The 11,531-nt window shown below is 39.3% G+C and overlaps 1 protein-coding gene across 1 annotated transcript; it reads right to left on the bottom strand.

Moving 5' to 3' along the window:
• Positions 1–3,812: 3,812 nt before the first annotated feature.
• LOC123092157 (protein krasavietz) lies at positions 3,813–11,312 on the bottom strand. Its single transcript, XM_044513848.1, has 8 exons — positions 11,086–11,312; positions 8,194–8,217; positions 7,542–7,647; positions 6,579–6,647; positions 5,400–5,896; positions 5,022–5,283; positions 4,233–4,441; positions 3,813–4,141 (listed from the first exon to the last, which is right to left on the bottom strand). Exons 1-8 carry the CDS (start codon positions 11,088–11,090, stop codon positions 4,075–4,077), a joined length of 1,239 nt encoding a protein of 412 aa, XP_044369783.1. The 5' UTR covers positions 11,091–11,312; the 3' UTR covers positions 3,813–4,074.
• Positions 11,313–11,531: the final 219 nt, after the last annotated feature.

Below are 11,531 nucleotides of genomic sequence, written 5' to 3'. Positions count from 1 at the left end.
ATCTACATGATGGCCTCAAGTGTGTCTTATCCACACGAAAACCATTTATTGATTATCCTGACCATCAATTTCAAGCAAATCGAATGGGCAATGTTGCAGAATTCTCTTTCGTGCCTTTAATATGGCCCTAGGATAGGTTTAGAACTTTGTCCTAATGTCTAGACTCAAAATGGTTTGGTGGAATCCTTTATCCAAAGAATTAAGCTCATTGCATTATCTTTACTTTGGAATTGGAACTTACCAACTTGCGTTGGAATCATGCAGTTTTACATGCTCATGGGCAAACTACAATATTATTCCCCTCTATCTTTGATACGTTATCACCACCCCGGCATACATCATTGGCCCCTCAAATATATTAGGGATCTATGTGAGGAATAATTACCGTCAATACCTCAAGCCCCTCACATGGCGAGTAATTCAAGGCTAGTATGTTGATTCATCGAGGAACATTTCCAAGCATTAGGGGGAGATTTCAAGTACCATAAAGAATGCGAGGAAATTAGTGGAATGTTCAACACATTTCTGCCTCAAATTCATATACTCAAAGATCTGAACCATGCGTTCAGAAGATTTGCAACACATTGTAAATAACCTGCCAGATTCATTTACTAAATATAAAGGTGTCACATAATCCTACAATCCTGCAAAAATATGCCTGAAAGAGTGGAGGTACCAACAAAAACCACTCGACTACCCGTTCATAGCAACAGGGGAGAAGTATGGCAATACTACACCAGGATTTGGCTTCTCGCAAGAAAGGATATTGAGGCCTCTGAATCAGTAAATTCAAGTCAACTTAATGTTGGCGTACACCTAATGGAGTATATACCTAGTGGATGCGAAACCTCCACCTACCCAGGTCATAGTGCACACAATGACCGGGACATCGGAATACCCGACTCAACCGCATTGGAAATCGCAAACAGTCACCATGGGTGACGATATTTCATCAACTATATGTACATATATAGATTCTGGAGAAACATAAACCAAAAGTCTAGAATTGTCGACATATATTTTTCAAGTAGATTGCACCTTTCAAATGATTCATATCCAAAGACCATGGCCATGGCAAGGTGTGAACAACACTCGGACTAAACTCAAGCAAAGGGTATAATCTAGGCAGAAATAATATTTGCTCAATAAAGGAAAGGCATTCACATAAGCAATACCTACACCAGTTTTCTTCTGGAGACAGAATGAGAGCAACTAGGTGGTGAAACATAGATCAAGCATTATAGTAGAAGGGTTCACGCGGATACCCAACTATTGTCCAGAGGTGGAATCTCTTTCTGATAACTTATATCATTGGCAATACAAAATGCCTGTCTATGCAGTTGATAGATGTAGTGATTACATATCCATGTGGTCACTAGATTCAGACATAGATGTTTCCCAATGGAATCTCGCTTATGAATCAGAATGCAAAACGCAACATACATTGTGTAAAAAACAATAGGTCACCATACGACTTACTGTTTGTCGGTACATTTTGGTACAACCGACATAGTGGGTTACTTATACACAAGGATTACTACTACAATGATGGTTATCCATGCATGTCTGTCATACACAAGGATTATTCGTGCAATGACGAAGCACATGATCATCTTGATGACGGATTTTGAGATGAAGGGTTGGGTAAAACCTCGAGCACCTACACCCATACATTATGGTACACGATGTTGTCTATATCCAAAATATATTGGAGAAACTCATTATGGACAAATCTTTTGCATCTGTAACTCGCATGGCTTCGTTCTCTAGACGTAGAGAAAGATCCATTAGAACCATGAGTTGATGAAATTGTGATATTGGGACATCAAGTTTCATATCCTAGTGTCATTGGACCCACCACACATAATTGGTTGGGGATCAAGAATATCTTTCGATATCTCCAAGGCATCAAATATCTTGTCCTAGTTTTTTTTAGTTTCAGAGAAATCTTGGCACCAATATCATTGGATAAATGGATCATATCCCTACTATGTCATATCGTAGATAATCTTTGTGTTCCTACTAGGTGTGGTAGCTATTTCATGAAAGTCTTCGAAACATACCTATGTGGCTACATCCACCAATCATTATCTCAAAGATAATGTTCCTTGTGTTGTCCGGATGCAAACAGGTTACATAGTAAGCAATATCACTATATTGTTCATCTTGCAAGTCAAATCATGTGACAACCTTCTTAATTTGTTTATGAAGTCTCTACCAACTTCAACATTCCAGAAACATGTTCATTGAATTGGTATTTGACGGCTTCAAGATATGCAACTATCAAGGGGGAATCTTCCTGAATTACTCCTGTTCAAAGCACCATATTATACTCTTTTTTTCTTTATGAGTTTACTTTTACAGGTTCTCATTACGGTTTTTAACGAGGTAATATCAACATGAGATCATAGATCATACTTTATGTTTTCTCCACCGGGTTTTTTAGGAAAGTATACACGGGATATCTATTGTCCTCTGAACTATATTAATTTTCTCATATTGAGTTAAAAGAGACAATCATTATGATATGTCATATCATTATCTCCTTTTATTTTTCTCACTGGGTTTTAAAGAAGTTTTCAATGGCAATATCAGATCGCACTCTTTTTCCCTTATGAGCTTTCTCTCAAAGTTTCTCATAACGGGTTTTTAACGAGACGACATGTGCAATACTTTCTAAAAAAATCCCAATGGGATTTCTAAAAAAAAGTATACAAAGCATATTTAATGTTCTCCAAACTCACCAATGAGTTTTCTCCTTCTTCAAAGATTTTTCTCATATAAGTTATCAAGGAGACAGTAATCATAATATGTTGCATCATTTTCACCTTATTAATTTTCTCACCGAGTTAAAGAAGTTTTAGCAACATATATGCTCTATTCTCCTCATATTTTTACCATGGGATTTTTGAGGAGACTCTCAAGATTATACAGAAGATTTCTCAAGATGGAAGATCTATATACAAAAAGTATGTTCTCTCTATTGCCACCTATTCTGGAGGGATGCCTCCGAACAGACATCTCTTCTCCCCACCTCTTTGAGATGTATATATACTAGGACTAATCGTCCATTCACTTTTATTCAATCTCATTTTGCTCTAACACTTAGGTTGTCCATAATGGAAGCATCATACATGCCAACTAGATAATTTTGATGAAGTGGCCACTCAAGCAACTCCTACCAAGTGTATCATACTAAGTTGTCCGTAATGAAACTATCGTGCATAGACAATTTTGATGATCTGGCACCAGAAAAAGTTTCACTGCATGCAAGATTTAAAGGAACGCGGAGCTTGATGAACAATAAAACCAAAAGAAATTCAAAAAAATAAAAAAAATCTGAATTTTTCCTTTTGGCTTCAACAAATGTTCTAAGTGCTTGCAAATTTTTATCATGAGATCAGATTTTTGGAAGTTGTGACCAATAAAACAAACATGATGCTCCCAAAATGCTACTTGTTTTGCAGCGCTTATTTTGTTTTTGTTTTTTTGCCACACCTTCGACAAATGTGACCCTTATCAAAGTTTACCCAAAAAATCAGAATATTTTCTCTTTTTTTTAATTTACTGTTTATCCAAGCTCATTTGAGCTCAAAGGGTACTTTTGGATTTTGAGTTACTTTATCCATTCAATTTAGGCTTATTTTGACCAGCTGTGATTAATTTTGTGCATGAAGACTGTCTGCACTGCAGATAATGTCCGCTGCCACAAAAAACAACAAAGCGCTCAGACTGATCGGACAGCTTGGAACGAAACTACTGAGTATCAAATCATGGAGCCTGGGCTAAGCACCAACGTCGTAGACGGTCCCTGACAGTTATAAACTTGAGTTTGCCTCTTCTTAAACGTGCACTCTGCATAAATATCCATGTAACAACTAATACACAACACAAAGTAGGTAACGATCCTTCCAAATCCTGGTACAATAATGTCGAAAATGATAGCAGATGACAGCAATGCTCACATCTGAATATAAAATGTTTGTTCAGTAATAAGCAGCAAAAGGATGACCACCGTCTCCGCAAACATGGGGTATAAGGAAATACTCATTTTAAAGCAACAACCGTGCCTCTTTATTCTTCCTCCTCTGCCTCCTCAAGCCATTTGACGAAAGGCTCCAGAGCTTTCACGAAAGATTGCCTGCCGAATGATTAACTACAGTTACTAGGAGCTTCATCAAGATTAAATGCTATCAATATTTCTAACAGATGGCTTCTCCGTAACTAGTTACCTTCCTTTTTGGTTTGAACCCTTGCGGAACCAAAGAAGTATGGTATCTTCAGCTAGGACATCTTGATCATACAGTGATCTTATAATTTCAGGGAACAGCTTCATCAACTTAGCATCCTCATAACATTGTGTCTGGACCTTGTATATGAGTTCCAGTTCTAGCTTTCCACTTGTGCAAAATGCATTCATAAGACCAGCCCAAGCATTCACCTGCAAATGCAAATGGACAACACAACAAATAAGATGAATCCCTTTCAAAATAATATCACTAGTAGTTACTCCCTCGAATGATTTAAAACAACTTACATTTGTTTAGAGGGACTACATGCCTAACTAACTAGCTACAGATGCCCTAAGCTTATTATCCCATGACAGGCCACACTTGTTATAGCTTTCACAAGAATGGAATGCTCAAATTCACTCTACCAACTTCCAAAGCAACAAAATAATCAGCCCTCACTCAATGCAAGAAACTTAGAAGCCTATCAACAGCAACAAAAATCCATGACATGTCTTATAATTTCAACTTCTATGCAACTTGACAGACCAAATTTACCGTTTCGTAAGGACATGTACAAGCAAAAAAAATCTATAGCACATGGGACAAGACCAATGGAGTACAACAGCATTGTTTGGATGTGAGGTAAGTAGCATTGTGCAACGCTGAAAGCAAACTGAATCCAGTATCCTGGTGTAGGAAAGTTTATTATGTCGTTACTTGAGATTTACTTCTTCCCTAGGACTTATGAGCACTTTCAAGAGAAAAACATAATTCCAACACAGATCTTACCTGCCTAAGTGCTGAATTAGAATTTTGCTGCTGGTTCTTTCCAGACCACTGAACAGCCTCCATCAGCACATCCCACAGCATGCGAACAACCTCTATATCAGGAAATTTAGCATCTTTAACCTGTTGCTTGACAACCTCAGTTACTTCAGATATTTCAGCTTCTTCATTGATCATAGTGGTCAGAGTTGACTTTATCTCCTTGAGCTTAACTTCAAACATTTTCTTGCTATTGTACTCAACAAGGCTAGTCAAACCTTCTTTGCTGATGTAAAAAGGTAAAAAGATCAGCCGGTAACAAAATAAACAACAAAACTACACTCTCGTGCAAATGAGAACATGAAGAAATTGAATCAACACAAACAGCGTCTAAAAACTCACGTGAAATGCTCAGACAAAGCCTCAGAGGTTCTCTTTCCTGATGGAAAAAATTCAAGTAAATTGTCCTCCATTTTGCCTTTCTTTAAAAGTGCAATCAGATCATCCAAACTATTTTCCTTCAGATATTCCTTGAAGAACTCAGTAATGAATGAAAGCACTATCCCTTTGGCAACAAGATTGTCCTTAAGCAATGGCTGAAAGACAGTTTCAGGTGGCAGACCTGATAATTTCTGAGAAAATGCAAGTGCCGTGAAAATGGCAAGTTTTTGTCTCTCATTTTCTTCAAAGAACTCCAAAGACTGGAGAAATTTTCGCATAACATTTTCAAGACTCTTTATTAAGAAAGGCCTCCTGCGCAGTGTTTTCTGAATAAAGAGGACATAAGGTAATATTGCTTCACGTTGTGCTGCACAGTCAATGAGAGAATAGGGGTGGCGCTCTCCCTCTTCTTCGGGTTTAATCGTACCAGGCTGAGTACGCACACCAATGAAAACAACCTGCATTCATACATTCACTCAAACATTAACCTTTCTGATTTGCATGGAGGGGGGCTACTTATTATAGGTATGCCAGTTGCAAGAGTTAATGCTGAAACATGAGTTAGTTTGAGCATATAAAAATGGGTAACAGAAAATGAATAAGAGGAAATCAGAAGTAGAAATCTCAGATTGCAAAATGAGAAAGAGAACAGCAAAAACAGCAAGCAATAACTTGATCCACCATCTACCAATCTTCTAGCATGCAGATAAGGAAAGAGTACTCGTGTCGAACCTTTAGCTTCACATATAATAATCGATTCTTTTGTAAATTAAATGTATGTTTAAAAAATTGAACATAGTGAATTGCACACTAAAGACAATTAAAAATTTAACTAGACAGAATTCAAAGCCATTTAATTTAAAGTTTGACATGCATATTCGGAAAATGTTAGCATGAAGATTGCAATTTCATAAAAGGAGTTCCAAATCTTACACAAGCCAACTGTAAACGAGCATAAAATTCAGAAAAGGAAACTTTCAAACAATCTTAAGACTCTTGCAATATAAACTGTAAAAACAAAGATAATCAGTGTAGCTCAATTAAGCGATCCATAAATGCTGATACTGGGAGAAAGGCATGACCATATGCAAACGAGGCATATATGAAAAATGTTCAATATAGAAACTGGACCATGCATACCTCAAAGAAAGTGTCACCGTAACGTGAGAAGTTGAGATCTGATGACTCTATACTTTTGGCAACAAGTTCCTGCAAGACATCACCTTTATTCATATTAACTGCTCAGGGTAGAAAAATAAAATAGAAGGCAAAGGCGTGTTTCCAGATTTGTAACATTAGTCATAGATACATATTACTCCCTCCGTCCCATAATATAAGAACGTTTTTTACACTAGTGTAGTGTCAAAAACGTTCTTATATTATGGGACGGAGGTAGTAGATGTTAACTAACATGAAAAAAGCAATGCCCTAGTCCAGCTAATCAGCCTAATCTTCAACAAGGACCCCCGCTTTTATTCACTATGCAACTCTTCCTTTACCTCGCACAAATCTATGATATGTAAACAAAACTGTTGCATTGACTGAACTGGAAGTACCTCGCACAAATCTATGATATGTAAACAAAACTGTTGCATTGACTGAACTGGAAGTCTATGTTTTTAAGGCGACGCCTTACCGCCTTAGGGAGGGGGGGCGCTTTGGCGCCTAGGCGACGCCTAGGCGGGCGCTTTGGACGCCTAGGCGCCCAAAGCGGTCGATTTTCCAAAGCGGAGGGGGAGCGCTTCGACGCCTAGGCGTCGCCTAGGCGTCGCCTTAGGGACGCCTTTAAAACATAGCTGGAAGTTGACCATATTTAATGAAATAAGTTGTCAAAGAGAGAAGCACTGATCGATTGCATTTTCAATTGATAAGCACTAAGTCCTTAGCTAATTTACGAGGCAAAACTCACAAGGTAGATTTTCTAAAACTACCTATTGCAAATAGAAGTAATCCTGAGATGTCCCTATGTTTAGAAAAATGCTAACTGCATATATCTCACGAGGAAGTAACATTTTGATGTTCGACAATATTTCCCAAATGCAGACGCTTACAATTTACAAGCATTACAACAGGTGAAATTCAGTAAGTTAAACAGTGGCTAACCAGGTCTCCAGCATTATCCAGATAAATCTGGACAATTGCATCAGAGAACGACGAAGGGTCCAAAGGAGCTGCGATATTCCGCTTGCGGGTCTTAATCCGCTGGCCTCTGCAGTACATAAAAAAATTATAATGGTACACACAAGATCCCCAACAAAGAATTTGCCGGCAATAACAGATAGGAAGTAAATCAGAATCATATTATCATAAGATAACTATGTAAAGCAAATATCATTCAACAGGAAGAAAGTTTCTTATGTTAGTGTGCATAGTTGGAACAACACTATACAGATATCAAGACAAATGCAAACAACCACTATGATATTGTGAACACCAATTTGTACAAGTGTCGCATGAAATGTTGATTAGGACAAACCCAGTTAGAAAAAGAAGGGTTTGAGGCCAAAGCACTCCGGCCAAAAAAATAAAAAAGGATGCCACCTTTTGTTGCAAGGCATGCCGTACTGAAAAGTCAGAAATACATAACATGCAGACAAAATGTATCAGTGAAATGAATTTATTAGACACATATGAATAGCTGGGCAGACACATGTCCGGTTGCATCACAAATCAACAATACATTAACTAATATGATCTCAGCATCGACGATGAAAGAAGAATGAAACAAGGGTGTGAGTAAACACAGGAGTATTACCCGAGGGTGGGCTTCTCCTTCGAGCTGCAATGAATTAACACAAATTAGAGCATACCAGGAAAAAATGATATGGAAATAAAATAGCTAGAAACTTCTTCTCGGCGAATGAAAATAGTGGCCTACAGATACACTATTCTGCCTGATTGGTTTCTACTTGTTGAACAAAAAGATCACAAAGAGCAGAGATACAAAATGTTGTAAATTAAAGTACAACCACAGGACTTTTACTCAAGGGATATTTGGTTCGTTCCACATTTTGCCTTGCCATGGCTATCTGTAGGCACGCCAGAAGCTTTTAGGCATTGATCCTTCCCACAGTTGTGCATATCCCGATGTGTGAGTCAGTGTTTTGCCAACTTGCTTAGTCATACACACTACCTAAGCTTCGCTGTGGCAGAGTTAACCTTGACAAAATCAAGGAACGTGCCCTTACTTCCTACTTCGTCAATCACCCCTAAAATGCCTAGATCTAACATACCAATTCGTACAAAGATATCTGAGGCTGCTTGGTTGGCAGGTAAATTGTCGGCAAGCCAACAACAGTTGTCCTTCACTTGGTTTGATTCCACACTTGGCAATTGGCTTGCTAACATAATTTTACACTAGCACATATGCCCGTGCGTTGCAACAGGGTAATAAAGATATACACATTATTCTACTGGCAAACTTTATCAGGACACCTATACTAATTTCATAGAAATTTTGTTAAAATCTTCAACGAAGTCAACAACGCATAAAATACTCGCATTTAATCTTCGATAAAACACAGAGGTAACAAACTCATATAACTGTAGATAAAACGACAGTGTATTATAGTCTTTGCTAAAAAACAAAGGAGGCTAGTTGTTAAAAACAGGTTCTCAAAGATCTTAGGCGTTGGTGTGGGGCAGTCTCAGTGGCACCCTATCATTTAAACGTGACAAGGTTGTTTCCGCTCTAGATCCTTGTTGTCTGCAGGCAGGATCAACACTCCACAGCTCAGAGTACACGGTAGGCAGCCTTCCCCGGTGACAACTGGGTGTGTGCGTTAATATGTTATCCAGCTGTATTTTTTTTGTTTTATCTTCCATCTGCTTTGTAAGAGGTTTCTCTCATCACCTTGTATCTGTTCGGCCCTTGGCGGGGCGTTCATATATATAAAGCGGGGGGAAGCCTGTTTCAAGAGTTAAAACAGGTGATGTTTCTCTGACACATACTCTTCTGGTGTCTTTTTTAAAAGTTTTCAACCAAACCCATATGTTCTCAATATTTTCCAATTCAATATGATTCCCTGCTATCCATTCATCTAGCACACAAGCAGCAGCTTATCAGAAGGCAATCAAGAGCAGTGCGAGCAGTTAAGCATGGCAGCAGCAAGTTAGGAGAGCCTCTTTTGGTTGTAGGGTGACATTCAAAAAACACCACTTGATCAATACAAAGTAAGGGACGTTCGTACAGTTCTCACAAAATTCAGCTGGCTCAGATGGTTAGCGGGTAAGAATTTAACACTCCAGGTCGCTAGTTCAATTCCCACAGCTGCCTATTTTTAGCTGATTATAGGATAGTATTGCTGCTCTGTATGGGCCTTGGCCTGGGGAAAGCTGCTCAAATGGAGGCAGTGCTGATAGGCAGGCTCATTAGCAAAGCAGCGCGGGGAAGCAGGCCCATTAACGCGGATGTAACCAGCAACATACGGAAGGCACGTTGGGGTGGTGGACGAAAATTTGCGATGTATGAAAGGCGGGGTGACGGACGAAAGATTGAGGGAAGAAAGAATCCTCCCTTCAATATTATTATTATTATTAGGTATAGATGTCGACCTTCAGTTGGCTTAGGTACATAATTTAGCAAATATTGCTTACCAACTATGGAGCGTCTACTTGAAATATACAGGTCAAGCAAAGGCAAGAAGCTTTCACCAATCCAGGACTCTTTGCTATAATAAAGATAGACAAAGCAACAAAATTCAGAAACTCATTCGTCATAACTAAGATGAGCAGATTTAGCATACTAGTCAATAAAAAGATCACGATGAAATACAATAGATCAAAAAAAATACAGGTTTTCACCAATAAAGTCCCATGTTGTTATAATTAAACCACAACAGTTAACATTATGAAATAAGCAGTTGATATGAAAATTCATATGCTCGCCAAAGAAATATTGACACTGCATATACAAACTCGGAGTTGTAGAAAGGGGGGACCAAATAAATATTTATCGAGAGAGAGACGAGTAAGAATTGTCAAAATAAGAATTCATGTAACGAATGTTAACAACCTTGCTTCAATTAATCCAAGGCCCAAAAAAGCAACAAGCACCACTCAAAAAAAGTAGCAAGTAACATGGAGACAATCACCTGTGTCCAAAAAAACCTGAAAAAATATTCATCTCAGATAATAATAGTGGCAAACCAATTACTGTGCACCAAGGAATCGAGGAACCTAAAGAACTGATAAGAGCATAGCAACTTCATCCAACGTTTCACAACATCAAAAGATCATCAAATCCCTTAACTAGGAAAATCAAGAAACCCTAAACGTCGGAAAGAAAACTCCCGTGCACGTTTCTTAATAAGCAGGGAAACACTTACCTTGCACGGATTAATAAACAAAAAATGCCAGATGGAACCTAACCGCGCAAAATCAGTTGGATCTGATCAAAACCAAGTGTGGAATACTGGAATGTCACGCTAACAGCGTTGTTCGCACTCCCAGAATCGATTGGCGCATCCAAGAGCGCGAAAATCATGAACTATCGCCACCAAGCACAACCTACTAATACTAGCACGCTAAACAGGACGAAGAGTCCATCCCTCCGATCCAGGCAATCCTACGAAGCTCCGCGGATCCATCAGCCATCAAACAAGGAAAGGCGGAGATCCAGTAAGGCGGCGATTGAGTCCATTCATACCTCATAAACAACGATCTGGCACGGAGAGGAGAAGTGAAGGAGATCGGGGCTTCGAGGGGGAGGGTGGGTTGTGCGGCCGCCGAGGCGATGATGATAGGTGGAGTGATAAAAACCTAGCTTTCGGGGATGTGCTGCGGCGGTGGCAAGAGGTGCGTAGGGGGGAGATGGAATAAACGGGGCGTGAGGAGGGAAAACGAGTGGTGGGGATTGACCGGGACCGGGAGTTGCGTGTGCGGGCTAGTGGAACATGTGTTGGGCTGAACACGGGCTGTTCAGCCCGGCCTGCCGTGAAGAATAAGGGTGTGTTTGGTACACGTCACCGAGTGGAATGGAATGGGTCCAATCCGTCATTGGGCCTCATTCTTGTGTTCGGTACGCAGGCAGAACGGAATCCACTCGTTCCCAAAAAAGGAATATTCGGCCCAGATCCGTAACCGAGTCGTTCC

Source organism: Triticum aestivum, chromosome 4B (genome assembly GCF_018294505.1).
Source record: "Triticum aestivum cultivar Chinese Spring chromosome 4B, IWGSC CS RefSeq v2.1, whole genome shotgun sequence".
NCBI classification, from domain to species: Eukaryota; Viridiplantae; Streptophyta; class Magnoliopsida; order Poales; family Poaceae; genus Triticum; species Triticum aestivum.
The sequence above is the reverse complement of the archived record's forward strand: the minus strand, read 5'-3'. Positions and strand labels throughout refer to the sequence as shown.

Coding starts and splice junctions, on each gene's coding strand:
- LOC123092157 (XM_044513848.1), bottom strand. Junction 5,897..6,578: donor ACGGTGACACTTTCTTTGAG/GTATGCATGGTC, acceptor GTATGAATGCAG/GTTGTTTTCATTGGTGTGCG. Junction 4,142..4,232: donor GGTTCAAACCAAAAAGGAAG/GTAACTAGTTAC, acceptor ATCATTCGGCAG/GCAATCTTTCGTGAAAGCTC.